This window comes from Budorcas taxicolor, chromosome 9 (assembly GCF_023091745.1).
Source record: "Budorcas taxicolor isolate Tak-1 chromosome 9, Takin1.1, whole genome shotgun sequence".
NCBI classification, from domain to species: Eukaryota; Metazoa; Chordata; class Mammalia; order Artiodactyla; family Bovidae; genus Budorcas; species Budorcas taxicolor.
In genome coordinates this window covers 65,927,173-65,942,467 of record NC_068918.1, presented here as the reverse complement: position 1 = coordinate 65,942,467, position 15,295 = coordinate 65,927,173, and the positions used below count along the sequence as shown (strand labels likewise).

The 15,295-nt window shown below is 40.3% G+C and overlaps 1 protein-coding gene across 1 annotated transcript in view; it reads left to right on the top strand.

Moving 5' to 3' along the window:
* The window catches only part of MAP3K5 (mitogen-activated protein kinase kinase kinase 5), a 227,169-nt gene that overhangs the window by 159,739 nt on the left and 52,135 nt on the right, over window positions 1-15,295 (top strand). The window contains exon 15 of the mRNA XM_052645679.1: window positions 14,505-14,638. Coding sequence (XP_052501639.1) covers window positions 14,505-14,638 — 134 coding nt within the window. The remainder of the gene's footprint in view (window positions 1-14,504; window positions 14,639-15,295) is intronic.

The following is a 15,295-nucleotide window of genomic DNA, read 5'->3' as shown; positions in this document are numbered from 1 at the left end:
GACTTTGTTATGCTTAATATTTTGCAATGTTATATTTTCTTATTTAAGTGATTATGTTAGAAACTAGATATCTTGACTTCCACATCAGTGCTCTTTTGACTGTACTTCAGTATCTCTATTTTTATTTGGGTTAAATTTAGCATTACTTGATACATAGCAACTGCCAGGGTAAAAGTTAACAATGAAAATGAAACATTTCCATTAATAATAGATTATGAAGTGGATAGATTGGAAAACCCCTAAAGTTGTTTTACAATAACATAAATTGCTAAGTTAAAAAAAAAAACAAAACAAAACAGCGATATGTATTCTTTATTATCCTTCTTTGAAAAGCAATCCATCTTATGATAAATGTACATAGCATAGCCAGACTATGATAGCCAGGTTGGGCAAGCTTGGTCTTCATAAACTGATTGAATCATCAGTTCAGAGACTCTGCTGTAGAAATTCCTTTAACTATAGGCACAGCATAGCATGGCTTGAATTCTCTTAGAATTTGTGGTGAGTTACACTGGCTAATTTTTCTAAGACTAGGTCTCCTACTGTTAGAGGGACAGGTAGATTGCTTTTCAGAGAGCTGTCAAGAAGACCCAGGGTCAGGATCTCCCGATCTGTATGCAGTGGTAATCAGTGGGGTGGGCTCTGTAAGATACCCTTCCTGATCAGACAGTTCTCCTGCAAGTGCAGAGAACACTCACCAGCCAGATAAGGAGGGAAACATTCAGTTTTTCTTCCTAGGAATGTCCGGGGGTTTTAGTAGGTCTGCTGACCTCACAAAAAACAACTCATACCATAGAGCTCTCTGATTTTTCAAAGTGCTCCTAACCCACTCTTCTCAAGAAAGTGTATGCATGCTCAGTTGCTCAGTAATGTCCAACTCTTTGCAACCCCATAGACTGTAGCCCGCCAGGGATTTTCCCAACAAGAATACTGGAGTGGGTTGCCATTTCCTCCTCCAGGGGATCTTCCCGATTCAGGGATCGAACCCAAGTCTCCTGCATTGGCAGATGGATGGATTCTTTATCACTGAGCCACCTGAGAGGCCTTCTCAAGAAAGTGCAGGGACACTATTCTTTTAATGTTAGAAAAACACTCTTATACTTCTTATATGTCATTTGTGTTCTATCAGAATAATTAAAAATCTCTGACATAGAATGGCTTCTGCAGTATTCCCAGTTGATTGTATAGTCTATACAGTGAATTCAGGCATACCTGTTTTAAGTATTTTGGCTTAGTTTGCTATTATTGCTACAACTAGTGACATTGCTGATGTAGTCTTGGGTGTTCTGGTAGCATGACATGAATGAATGGATACAGTGATGTTCTGGGTTGTGAAGATGATGATGTCCATCTTGGCTTTCCAGTCCCTTCATGGCCAGAGCATCTATGCAATATGAGTTATTAAATAACCTTAACTTATATTTTTGTATAACTTATGATAACTCCATTATACCCTTGATCACATTTCTTAGATATTTTCAATATTCATGACTAACATTGTGTGTGCATGTGCTAAGTCGCTTAAGTTGTGTCCAACTCTTTGTGACCCCATGGACTGTAGCCCCCCAGGCTCTTCTGTCCATGGGTTTCTCCAGGCAAGAATACTGGAGTGGGTTGCCATGCCCTCATCCAGGGGATCTTTCTGACGCAGGATTATGTCTCCTGCATTGGCAGGTGGGTTCTTTACAACTAGCACCGTAACATCAGGTTTTTAGTATTCTAAATATTTGATTAAAATTTGTTCCTTAATTTCATTACTGCAGACTGAACTCAGACTTCAGGCTCTGAATGACATGCTGAAAATAATTCCTCCTCTTCCTGTTCTTTACAGTATAAGTGAGAAGGATTACTTTGCTGTTTAAGATTTTGTATGCAGAATAATTATTTTCTGATCTTCACCTCCATTTGAGGTAGAATTCAAATTGGCCCAAAACAAAATTAAAATTTTAGAAAGATCAGATGTCCTTTTAAAATGTTTTTTAACTTTTCGTGGGGTGATGTCAGCATTTGGCAGACATTAGCTATTAATGTGGTTCCGTAAACCACAAATTTGAACTAAACCTTAGACTTCCTGATGTTTGAAAAACTTACCTGAAGTCCAAGTTAAGATTTGCTTTTCTTTCTGAATTTGGATGCTGTTTCTTTGAAGCAGTGCAATTGTGGGAGGGATTCAGCCTTGTTTGGGTCATGGTCAAACCCTTCTTCCAATTGATCATACCTGACTCTATTCTAGTAAGATCCTTGGGTTTTAGCTCTGACTTTGCCAATAACCAGTTTTATAACTTTGGACATAATTCTTACTCCTGCTGGATTAAGATGATACCATTCCTTAAATGAGAATTGAACAAGAAGATCTTACATGTCCTTTCCTAGCTCACATTTTAAACCAATTTTAAGATTAGTACAAACTGTACAAGGTTTCTTAAATATAGCTCAATACCACTTTCAGAGGACTTCTCTATTTTTAAACAGAAAGAGAAACAACTTCTTTTGATTCAAGGCCATGTTTTTTATTCAGGGCTATCTTTTGAAATGGAAGAGTTATGAACCCATAGCTTAAAGAATTTATTATATTAATAAATTTGCACCGAACTCATCGAACAGTTGATTATAGTCAACTGTCAGGGTTTGAACACTTATCATCTGTGGTCCCTGTTTTTGCTCTCCCAGCCTTTCATGTTTGTACTAAGAACAAAGGCATCTACACAGTGACCCAAGCCAGATACCTCAGAGAATCTCTGCTCCAGTCTCACAGCCAGGGTTTCTTCCAGCCCCTTCGTTCCATTTTGTCACTCCTCTATCTCACGTCCTCATCATCTCTCATATGGCCTGTTATCTCTCCTGCCATCAATAACACTGGTCCTGCCATCACTGGAGAAATCTCTCAGGCAGATTTAATCCTGTGACTTCCCTAATTAAAAAGCTTTTATTTTAAGTTTTTTTTTTTTAGGAGTATAGTTGATTTACAATGTCATGTTAGTTTCTGCCATACAGCAAAGTCAGTTGTACATGAACATATATCCACTCTTTTTTAGATTCTGTTCCCATATGGGTCATTACAGAGTAATGAATAGAGTTCTCTGTGCTATTCAGTAGGTGCTTATTAGCTGTCTATTCTGTATATAGTAGTGTGTATATGTCAGTTCCACGCAAGTTTTTCTACATCTGTGACTCAACTTCTGTTTTGTAAATAGGCTCATTTGTACCATGTCTTTAGATTTCACATATACGCATATGGTATTTGTCTGTCTGACTTAATTCACTCAGTATGACAATCTCTAGGTCTATCCATGCCGCTGCAAATGGCATTTTAAAAAATAAAAATAAAAATCTTTGATGCTATTCTTTTTAGAAGAAGATTTCTGCACCATACAATGTTCTTATCCCTCTGGCTGTACCTTACCCTTTCCTTTCCACCCTGCGGTGCTGCAGTGCCAAACTCCTGTCCATTATTCAAACAGCCATGCTGTTCCAGCCTCTGGACTTGGCCTGCAGATGCCCAACTCCACACGCTTTTTCTGCTTTGTTCTACTTGGTGACTCTACTCTAACTTTTTGAGATACAACTCAAGGTTGCTTTTTACTTTGAACCATTTTCACCACATCTTTTCACTTTTCTCTGCCCTTACAGCATTTTTGCCCCATCCTCTGCCCTAACTCTTTTCATTTCCCTGTAGTTCAGTAGCCTGCACTGGACTATTTACATCCCAAGGTTGGACTGTGGCCCTCTTTCCCTTTTCACCCCATCGTCTTGCGGGGATCAGGCATCCAAGCAGTTCATTCAGAAGGCTTAGAAGAGTTTGAAGCTGAGGAGTGACAAAACCAGAGTTGTTTAAACAATATCTCAAACTGGGAGGAAAGGGATATAGATTGGAGGAGGGCAGAGTAAATGCTGGGAAATGAGCTTGATGATTGTTTAATCAATGTGAAGTCAGTGAAAGAATGAATACCATAATCAAGCTGAATACCACAATCAAGCCACTCTCCGCCCATTTGCTTCATCTCTCCCTCTCTCTTCTTTAGTTTTTGGAAGAAGCCATAAATTACTGAGTTCCTTTGGTGTTCAGTACAGAATATGTTGCCTTCCTCCCCATGCCTCTTCCAAACATACATATATTCTCCCTCCCTTTTCCCGTGGTGCTCCTTTTTCTGTTATGCATTTGTACCTCACTGTTTTATCAGAATGGGCATAAACTGACACAAGCCTGAAGTAATCATAGCAGCTGGCCCTGTGAACCTGTTTCTATGTAGTTTCCAGGCTGCATAGAGAGGAAGTTGCCCCCTGTGTGATGGATTAGGAACAAGTAAGACAAATGAAATGTTTTCCTTTCACTCAAACATCTGCTGAATGATGAAACCTTACCATTTCGTTTTTTTTGATGATTTGCTTCACAAACGTTAACAGTGAATTATGGTTTAGAATTCATTTAAATCAATTCAGAGTCATCCAGCAGCACACTGGTTTGTTTTTCTTTGGCCTCGTGTTTCTATTTTTGTACAAATCTGGCTCAGCAGTAAAGAACCTGCCTGCCAATGCAGGAAAGGCAGGTTCAACCCCTGGGTTGGGAAGATGCCCTGGAGAAGGAAATGGCTAACCACTCCAGTATTCTTGCCTGGGAAATCCCATGGACAGAGGAGGCTGGCAGGCTGCAATCCATGGGGTCACAAAAGAGTTGGACATGATTTAGTGACTAAACCACAACAACCAGATCTGAAGTTGATCACCCACAGTTACTGCACTGCCTGGGAATAGCTGTCACTATGGTGTTGTATGATAAGAATATGTTTATTACTCATTCATTTTTCCGTTGCAAGAAAAAGAAACTTTTTTCCTCTGTCAACTCATGTTCAGTGATTGGAGGCCTGCAAATTAACTGACAAAAGAAAGATTAACAGGAGAAAAGACAAGAGTTTATTCCTGTATGGGGGAATATGCAAAGAAGTAATTCCTGCATAGCTAGATTTAAAAGTTTATTTATCTTAATAGGAAAAGCCTTTGGGACTTCCCTGGCAGTCCAGTGGTAGTCCAGTCCATTGAGACTTCACCTTCTAATGCCAAGGATGTGGGTTCAATTCCTGGTCAGGGAACTAAGATCCTACATGCCTCATGGCCCAAAATCCAAAACATAAAACAGAAGTAATATTGTAACATGTTCAATAAAAACTTTAAAAAATGGTCCACATCAAGAAAAAAAGCACAGTAAAAATTTTTTTTAAAGAAAAGTTCTTAGAAGGACTTCAAGGGGATGCAACATGGTGGGAAACTAATGAGAAACAAGTGGAAAGTATGGAAAGTTTTGAAACAGGTTTTGTTTAGTAATTTCTCATCCAGATATAAGAGGTCCTAAACCTCCTGGAGAGGAGATTGTGGCATCTATATTTTCAACAGGCTTTGCTTAAGTCAGCAAAATATGTTTAGAAAACGTTTTTTCTGCAGCTATTTCTTCAGTTGTTTTCATCTTAAAATAATCTTTATACCACATTAGGGGGTCCCAGTGGATCCCATCAATTCATTCACCAAATATGTATTGGACACCTGCTATGAGGAAGACACTCTTCTAGGTGCTGGGGATCTAGCAAGAAAACAAATAGAGGAAATCCCTGCCTTCACTAAGCTCACTAGTGGGAGACTGACAGGAAGTAAGTAAAATGCATGCTATGTTTGAGTAATGATCAACATAAACGAGAAAAATTAAGCAGGGAAGGATTTAGGAAGTTATAGTGAAACAGGAATGTGATTTTACACAAGGAAGCCTTTAGGAGGGAAGATGTGAGTAAAGATCTGAGAAAGGAGAGAGCTATAGAATTAGATATTTATACCTACCGCATTTTTACTCTTAATGCTATTACTAGTTATTAATGCTTTTAGTATTTACATCTTACTAAGGCATTATGACTAGAAAAATAGCAAAGCTACAACTTGAGTCCTTGAGGTGACTACTCAGTTAAGGTAATTAATACCAGGGACAGCGCATGGCTTTTTAGAAGGTGACTGTTTTACTGTGAGTCCCTTGACAGGGCAAAGACTAAATGAGTCACCGCTTTGGTGTTTGGCCTTGTCAAGATTGTCTTCCTACGCGCGCCAGTTTAGACAGTTCTGGGCAGGCAACAGGAGAGGCTGATTCTAGAAGCATTCCCGTCGTTGCTTCAAAGTGCAGTTGTCTCCCTTAGCAACACCTGGTTTGTTAACCCATCGCCATAGAAATAGAATGCAAACTATATAAGCAGTGTAATTTTATTCTTATTTTTAAAAACACCCGATTCCCCCAGCCCCTGCCTTTTTTCCTCCATTTTCGTTATTTAACAGACCCTTGGCTTTGGTCAAGATCTCTTTCTACTTCTGGTCATCACAGAGATAATTCTGTGTCCTTAAAGGTCTTGGAAGTCTTCTCAAGCCTGCCTTTTAAAATGATATCTCTATATTGTAAGAAAAAGAAGAAGGAATTAAAAAGAAAAAGAAGAAGAAAAGGACTTCTGTGGTGATCCAGTTGGTAGGGCTCCATGCTCTCAGGGCAGGGGACCCTAGTTCAATCCCTGTTTGGAGCACTAGATCTGGCATGCTGCAAATAAGAGCTCGTGTGGCACAACTCAGAAGCCCGCTCGCTGCTGCAAAGATCCCATGAGCCACAACTAAGAACCTAGCACAGCCCAAATAAATAAATTAATCAAAGAAGAAAAAAGAAACCGAGTGGCAATCATGCATTGGAGTGGTGTTCAGTTTTTTTGAAAGCCCTTATGAGTTTCACTATGACCACTTTGTCTAACAGGAGGCAACTTCTATAGTTAATATTCTTTTTAAAAAAGAACAGTCTTTTGATGCCTTGCATTCCTGAGGGACAGGAATTTCCTGTCCTTGCATTTCCTGCTCAAACCTTGAGCAGTTTCATCGAGGCTTGTATATTCTTCACTATGCTAAGTAAGTATTCCTGTGGCAAAACTCCTTTCAATGAAAAATAAAAGGATGCTGATGGTGAATGTTTTGTTTTGGCATCTGGTTGTTATCAAGGGAATTCTCTGATGGTTCAGTGGTTAGGGCTCCACAGTGGAAAAACAAACTAAGAAAAGGTTCCCATTAAATTTTCTGTAGCCCGATTGATTAAGCAAATATTCACTGAACCTCTACTGCAATCCAGATATGGCTAAGACTAGCGACAGACCAATTCAAGATAAAGTCCTGGTTCTCAAAGATCTCAGAGTAGAGAATGGAATGCAGATGGGCTAAGAGAAGAGTGAAAAATGCCTCCATGAATGAGGGCAAAAGGCCTTGGAAGTCTATCAGACCAGAATCTAACCCCAGCTTTGAGGATTAGGTGGATAGTTCAAGAAAGGTTCCTTATTTTAAAGGACGAGGCAGAACTCCTTAGGTAGAAAACGCCTATGTGTAAAGGCACAAAGATCTGGGGAACTTCACTGGGAGCTTTTGGAGGACGTTGATGAGATAGCAGGCTGAACACAGAGGTAGCAAAGAGATTCTGAAGGGTATTGACTCCAGGCTAAGGAGTCTGGATTTGATCCTGAAAGTGATGAGGAACACGTAAAGCAGAAGCAGTGGTATGAATGTGGAAAGTTCACTTTGGAACCTGAGACTGGGAAGTTCACTGCTAACTTTTTGGAGGGTGAGTTGGAAAACAGAGCAACAGGGTAGGAGGTAGCAGGAAGGCCTGTTGAGGATTTGTAGAATAATATAGAAACTAGGGGGCTTCCTAGGTGGTGCTAGTGGTAAAGAACCTGCCTGCCAATACAGGAGATATAAGAGATGCAGGTTCAATCCCTGGGTCATGAAGATCCCCTGGAGGGGGCATGTCAACCCATTCCAGTGTTCTTGCCTGGAGAATTTCGTGGACAGAGGATCCTGGTAGCCTACAGTCTGTAGTGTCACAAAGAGATGGACACAACTGAAGCAACTGAGCACGCACACACACACAGAAGCAAGGAGGGCCTGATCTGAAGCAAGAGCAGTGAGAATCAGCCTAGCCGCATTTGGCAGTCAATGTGACCTGGGGAGAAAGGGAAGAATGGAGTCAAAGATGGCCAACAGATGTCACACCCTATGTCTGTTTGAATATATATGGGTATTCAGTGGATACCAAGAATATGCTGGAACATCTGTACAATATTGGTGTTTGGAAACAGAACTGAGATATATCTTACAAGTTCTTATACTGTGAAAAAGATTTTCCTGCAGCATTGGTGGTATGAAGAATAGAAAATCTAGAATCTGATGTTATTGTTATTCAGTCCCTCAGTTGTATCCGATTCTTTGTGGCCCATAGACTGCAGCACACCAGGCTTCCCTGTCCTTCACCATCTCCCCGAGTTTACTCAAAATCATGTCCATTGAGTTGATGATACTATCTAACCATCTCATCCTCTGCCACCCCTTTCTCCTCTTGCCTTCAATCTTTCTCAGCATCAGGGTCTTTTCAATGAGCTGGCTCTCTGCATCAGGTGGCCAAAGTATTGGAGCTTCAGCATCAGTCTTTCCAATGAATATTCAGGACTGATTTCCTTTAGGATTGACTGGTTTGATCTCCTTGCTGTCCAAGGGACTCTCAAGAGTCTTCTCCAGCACCACAATTCAAAAGCATTAATTCTTCGTTGTTCAACCTTTATGGTCCAACTCTCACTTCCGTAAATGACTACTGAAAAAGCCATAGCTTTGACTATATGATCTTTGTTGGCAAAGTAATGTCTCTGCTTTTTAATATGTTGTCTAGGTTTGTCATAGCTTTTCTTCCAATGGGCAAGCGTCTTTTAATTTTCTTGCTGCCATCACTGTCCACAGTGATTTTGGACCTCAAGAAAATAATATCTGCCACTGTTTCCATTTTCCCCCCATCTATTTGCCATGAAGTGATAGGACTGGATGCCATGATCTTAGTTTTCTTAATGTTGATAACTGTAAAAAAGATTGTCCTACAGCCTTGGCAGGATCTGATGGGCTAGGTTTAAGCCAACATTTTCACGTATTTTCAGTGGAAGATATTTTTGATCATTTGTAAACTGGAGCTAATCATAGACTTTTCCTGCTATGACACAGGCTTATTATGATCATCAAATGAGGTAGATTATTGAAAGCTGATATTTTTTCTTTTAATTATAATAATTAAAATTATATAGTGCATTATAAAAGGGGCTTTCCTCATAGCTCAGTCGGTTCAGAATCTGCCTACAATGCAGGAGACCTGAGTTCATTTCCTGGGTCAGGAAGATCCCCTGGAGAAGGAAATGGCAATCCACTCCAGTATTCTTGCCTGGAGAATCCATGATCAGAGAAGCCTGGCATGGAGTCTATGGGGTTGCAAGAGTCGGACACGACTTGGCGACTACACTACCAGTGCGTTATAATAACGTAAGGTGGTGGTAGTACTAGGTTCAGTGTGGAGGTTTCCCTCCCTTTGATAGGCCACACTGGCAAAGATGAGTTACAGGACTTTGATGATGGTCCCTGTCCTGCCTCCTGCCAGCCTGGGTCCTGGCTGGTAGATTTCCAGCATGCATGGTATAGCATGGCGAAAGTCTGGACCAAGAGTTGGATATAGAGACTTGGGCTCCTTCAAGTAGAATTTTTGGACTGTGTGTACTGCTTCTTTGCTGGAGTATCTTCCAGTCTGGAGAATTTGCTAAACGATCCCTGTTTCCCATTCTCTCATCCTGTAAACATAACTGTTTTTCCTCCTCTGGTCTAAGGACAATCCTTAGCCATATGTCAGATTGCTAGAATAGGAGTATTCTCTAATGTACATTGGGTAAAGTGTTGCCACAGAGAAAGCAGGCATCTCTTTTCCAGAGCTTGGCCTCTTTCCTCTGGTAGGGTAGGGTCCATGATAGGGAGGTCCGTGTTCACCAAGTCCTGCCACGGTAGTGGGCATAGCATTCTCCAAAAGAATACAACCTGATTGCCCCTATCAAGGCTTGGAAACCTCTTGGAAGCAAATAAACGAGCTGGTAACAATACACCCTCCATCTTCCTCATCCTTTGTGATAGTAGCCTCTCAAATTGAGAAAGTGTACCCCGGAGAATTACAGAGTAACCAGATTACCTGCCTTTGTGGGTTATTTGTTCTTTTTTTTTTTTTTTAATTCTCTCTCTTTTATCATCCTCTCTTTACCTTTGATATTTTGTAGTTTCCCTATATCATATCTGAGTGGGAATTTAATATTTATCTTTTCCTATTTAGGGCTCAATTTCTGGAGGTTAGGTTTGAGTCTGTCTCAAGTCTGTCTGGCCCTTTTTAGAGTGTCTTTATCCTTTTCTCAAGGGCTTCCCTGATAGCTCAGTTAGTAAAGAATCCTCCTGCAATGCAGGAGACCCTGGTTTGATTCCTGGGTCAGAAAGATCCCCTGGAGATGGGATAGGCTACCCGCTCCAGTATTCTTGGGCTTTCCTTGTGGCTCAGCTGATAAAGAATCCACCTGCAATGTGGGAGACCTGGGTTTGATCCCTGATTTGGGACAATTCCCTGGAGAAGGGAAAGGCTACCCACTCCAGTATTCTGGCCTGGAGAATTCCATGGACTATACAGTCCATGGGATCCCAAAGAGTTGGACATGACTGAGTCACTTTCACTTTTCATTCTTTCCTCATATTTTGGATTTCTTATTTTATATCTTTATGTTAAATGTACTTATTTTAGAGTGATATTTGTCAAACTCAACCAGTACTCACTGATAGTGAATTATTTTGTTGTATATTTTTAAATTTTGGATTATGAGCTTAATTTCACTGGTGGATCCTTTATAGCCTGTGTTAAAGGAGTCTTCCTTTTAAATGTTTTGCTTTGTTTCTGTTGTCACTCCAGGAATTTTCCAGGCTTGATACAGATTATGGATATTAATGACAAGTGTCCATTTGAGCTCCAGACAGCAGAGTGTCAGCCAGTGGTTGAAAGTATTCAGAGGAGACTTTGTCTACTCAGAGCTTAATCTAAGACAGACAAAGTTTTCTTTTTGTTTCTCAGTGCAGTGGGCTGACTTTTTTCTAATCTACCCTTTCACCAAATTATAGTCTTTCAAGGAGCCTGGTTTTGTGTGTGCTATCTCTTCACTTTCCATAGACACAAGGTTTCATTTCCTATCCCCAGTGAGCATTAAGACCAAAATCTCAGATAAGGAATTGATGAACTGTATCCCAGACACCAAAACCAGCCCACCACTTCTCTTGGTAAATAAAGTCTTACTGGAACACAGCCATGCCCTCTTGCTTCTGTATTGACTGAGCTACTGACAATGGCAGGGTTGAGTTGCTGCCATGGAGATCATATGGCCCACAAATCTGAAAATAATCAATATCTGGCCCTTTAACTGTTTGCCAACCTCTGCCCTAGATTTATAAATCTAGAAGACTTCATCCCCAGCACTTGGACTGCAAGGTCATCAGTTCTTGGGATTATCCCTTTAGTGTCCCTTTTCCTTTTAATTTCTAGTTCCTAGAAGTCTTCTTTATTGGAGAAGGAAATGGCAACCTACTCCAGTGTTCTTGCCTGGAGAATCCCAGGGACAGGGGAGCCTGGTGGGCTGCCGTCTATGGGGTCGCATAGAGTTAGATACAACTGAAGCGACTTAGCAGCAGAAGTCTTCTTTACTTTTTTATAAGCCCGGGTAGGCATTTAATGGAGTAGAAAATGGTAACCCACTTCAGTATTCTTGCCTGGAAAAATCCCATTGACAGAGGAGCCTGGTGGGCTACAGTCCATGGGGTAGCAAATAGTTGGGCATGACTGAGCACGCACACTAGACATTTAAAGTATGTCTGTTTAATTTTGTCTAGGTTTTTTTGGTGGGAACATTTTCGTGTACATAGCCTACCATATTGCCAAAACCAGAAACTCTTCTACTCTTTGGATAGTAATATATTCTTCTTTTTGTATTTTCTTGACCATTTAACTTGATCATTTAAAAAGTGTTCTGTTTTCTAATGCAATTCTTTAAAACTGTGAAAATTTTTATATACATAGTTCTAAATCTGAGGTTTTTGATGCGCAATGCTCTCCTTGTCATTCTTTTTCAACTACTTTGTAATTCCCATGATCATTTATTTTTTTAATCCCTTGATAATTTTAAATTGCAATGCTCAGTTTTCAAATAGAGTTTTTGGCTGTCTTATTTTTAGTCAAAATTTTTTAAATTTGTTGAAATTTTCTTTGTGGCCTAATATGTGACTAATTATTTTATATTTTTCATATATGTATGGAAGGAATTTGTAGCTATCTCTGTATTTACCATACCAAACTTGTTATTTGTGCCATTAGGGTCTCTATTTTGAATTTGTCTGCTAGATATATTGGTTTCTAAAAGAGTTCTATTTAGAACCTATTATGGTTTATATTGCATATTTTTCTTTGTAATTTTATCAACTCTGTATATTTTAAGACTATGTTGTTAGTTTAGTGTCAAAATCCATGATCATTATCTTCTTTTGGATTATTTTGTGTGTTAATTTTAAATTTGCTGATATACGAATGTTTGAAATCAGTTTGTTTTTTTTTTAAATGGCTAACCCAAACCCTTCTGTGAGTTGAACCTAGCTATGTGCTGCTAGTTTTATACTCTGGCAAAATACAGACAAAGAAAGGAGCTTGTTTTAATGGTCTCTCCTGCTGGTCTGTAGTTTTACATTGGGTTTCTACATAGACATGGCTTGATCATTTGATGACCAGGAATCCTGTAGTTTAAGCCCACAACAAAAGATGCCTCTGTGGATGATGCCTCCAGGTCTGAGAGGATGTCTACCAAATGTCACATGTTGTTGTTGTTTAGCTGCTAAGTTGTTTCCCACTCCTTTGTGACCCTATAAACTGTAGCCCACCAGGCTCCTCTGTCCATGGGATTCTCCAGGCAAGAATGCTGGAGTGGGTTGACATTTCCTTCTCCAGGGGATCTTTCTGACCCAGGGATTGAACCCTTGTCTTCTGCTTGGCAGGCAGATTCTTTACCACTGAGCCACCTGGGAAGTTCTAAAGGTCACTATACCCCTTTCATTTATTTGATGCTGTTTTCCGTATTCAACTGACATGCTACCACTTTGGGTTTAGGGCTGTAGATATTTCCTTTTTTGGATCAAAAATGAAGTTTTTCCTTCATTTTGAAGTTTTTCCTTTTAAAAAATTTTTTTAATTAAAAATTTTTTTTGATTAAAAATTTTTTTTTAATTTTACATTAAAAATTTTTTTCATTTATTCTATTTTTTTTAGTCATGCCACGAGGCATGTGGGATCTTAGTTCCCAGACCAGAGATAGAACCCATGGCCCCTGCAGTGGAAGCACAGAGTCCTAACCACCAGACTGCCGGAGAAGTCCCCATTTTTCATTTTTAAAATGTTTTGAGTCTTGGGGAATTGGGAACAGGGGTAAAGTACAAATAATCCTTGCTTATTATTGTCAGCTAGATGGAGAAACAGTGAAAACAGTGTCAGACTTTATTTTTTTGGGCTCCAAAATCATTGTAGATGGTGACTGCAGCCATGAAATTAAAAGACGCTTACTCCTTGGAAGAAAAGTTATGACCAACCTAGATAGCATATTCAAAAGCAGAGACATGACTTTGCTGACTAAGGTCCGTCTAGTCAAGGCTATGGTTTTTCCTGTGGTCATGTATGGATGTGAGAGTTGGACTGTGAAGAAGGCTGAGCACTGAAGAATTGATGCTTTTGAACTGTGGTGTTGGAGAAGACTCTTGAGAGTCCCTTGGACTGCAAGGAGATCCAACCAGTCCATTCTGAAGGAGATCAACCCTGGGATTTCTTTGGAAGGACTGATGCTGAAGCTGAAACTCCAGTACTTTGGCCACCTCATGCAAAGAGTTGACTCATTGGAAAAGACTTTGATGCTGGGAGGGATTGGGGGCAGGAGAAGAAGGGGACAACAGAGGATGAGATGGCTGGATGGCATCACTGACTTGATGGACATGAGTCTGAGTGAACTCCAGGAGTTGGTGATGGACAGGGAGGCCTCCATGCTGCGATTCATGGGGTCACAAAGAGTTGGACACGACTGAGCGACTGAACTGAACTGAACTGAAGACCTCAAAGTTTCTTCCTACTCAAAGCCATTGAGTGGTTTTCTTCTCCTGGAAGAGTGTGAAATGCTTTGACGGTACCAACAGCTGAAAAACAAAAGTTTGATAGCTATTGAGATAGCTATTGAGAGACATTGATGCTAATCATACACATCTTCAGAATCAGTGATCAACAGGATTCAATGGGTAAAGAATCCAAGTGGGCTTTTGGAGGAGCGCTTCTATGGATTTCAATACATAGTCCCTCTCTGCCGCCCCCACCCCCCACCGCCCGGTGTTTGTCACAGTTGGGAAAATAAGAACACATGATGCTCTGTGTTAAGTTTATTCTTTGGTTCTTGAAACTGTTCTTTAGAACCTCATCTTATTGTTTTCCTTGTTAAAACCATTTGATAAAATAAGGAAAAATGCTCTTGGAAAAAGTTGATGTTTAAAATGTGGACTGCAGCTAACGTTTCAATCTTCTCTCCCCCTTTGCCCTTCTGTAGTATGACTATGAATATGATGAAAATGGTGACAGAGTCGTTTTAGGAAAAGGCACTTATGGGATAGTTTATGCAGGTCGAGATCTGAGCAACCAAGTCAGAATCGCCATTAAGGAAATCCCAGAGAGAGACAGCAGGTACAGTAATTGTGACTAATCAAAGCTGCTTTCTAAGGTATTTCAGTTGTTAATAGCATTTACAAAGTATTTTGGTGATATTCTAATTAATGAAACTGTCTGAAAACTCTGTGGCTTTAATTAGCTCCCTCTGAGGTTTAGCTGCTGCGTCACTCAGTGATTCAGGCCCAAGACTGTTGGGGAAGGATGGCATCTCCGTGGTAACTAGGACTTTCAAAGAGTAGAAAAGGGAATGGCCCAGTGTGTGGGCTCAGGTTATGTTTCATCGTGATTGGTTTATTATATGGATATATGGGGAATGAGCACCAGCTAAAATGGTTTGAACCAGAAGTTCCAGTTTCCAGTCAGGTGTGTTAAGGACATTGGAAGTTAGCACTCCATTCTAAACTGAAGGTGGAAAGTTGGACCAACTGAGAAATCAACGCCTCTTCTTGACGCCATCAGAAAAGTGACGTCACAGGGCAAAACCACTGTCCCCCAACACTGGAGAGACAGTCGTAGGGCAGTCCCACACTCTTGTGAGTCTTTGGTCCTGACAAACACTGTTAGAGAAATCCCTTCCTCAGAGACTGCACAGAGCTCTTTCTCGAGTTGAAATCACATCATGTCATTACTGCTTAAAACCTGGCTGTGAGTTCTTACAACACAAAACCCAGG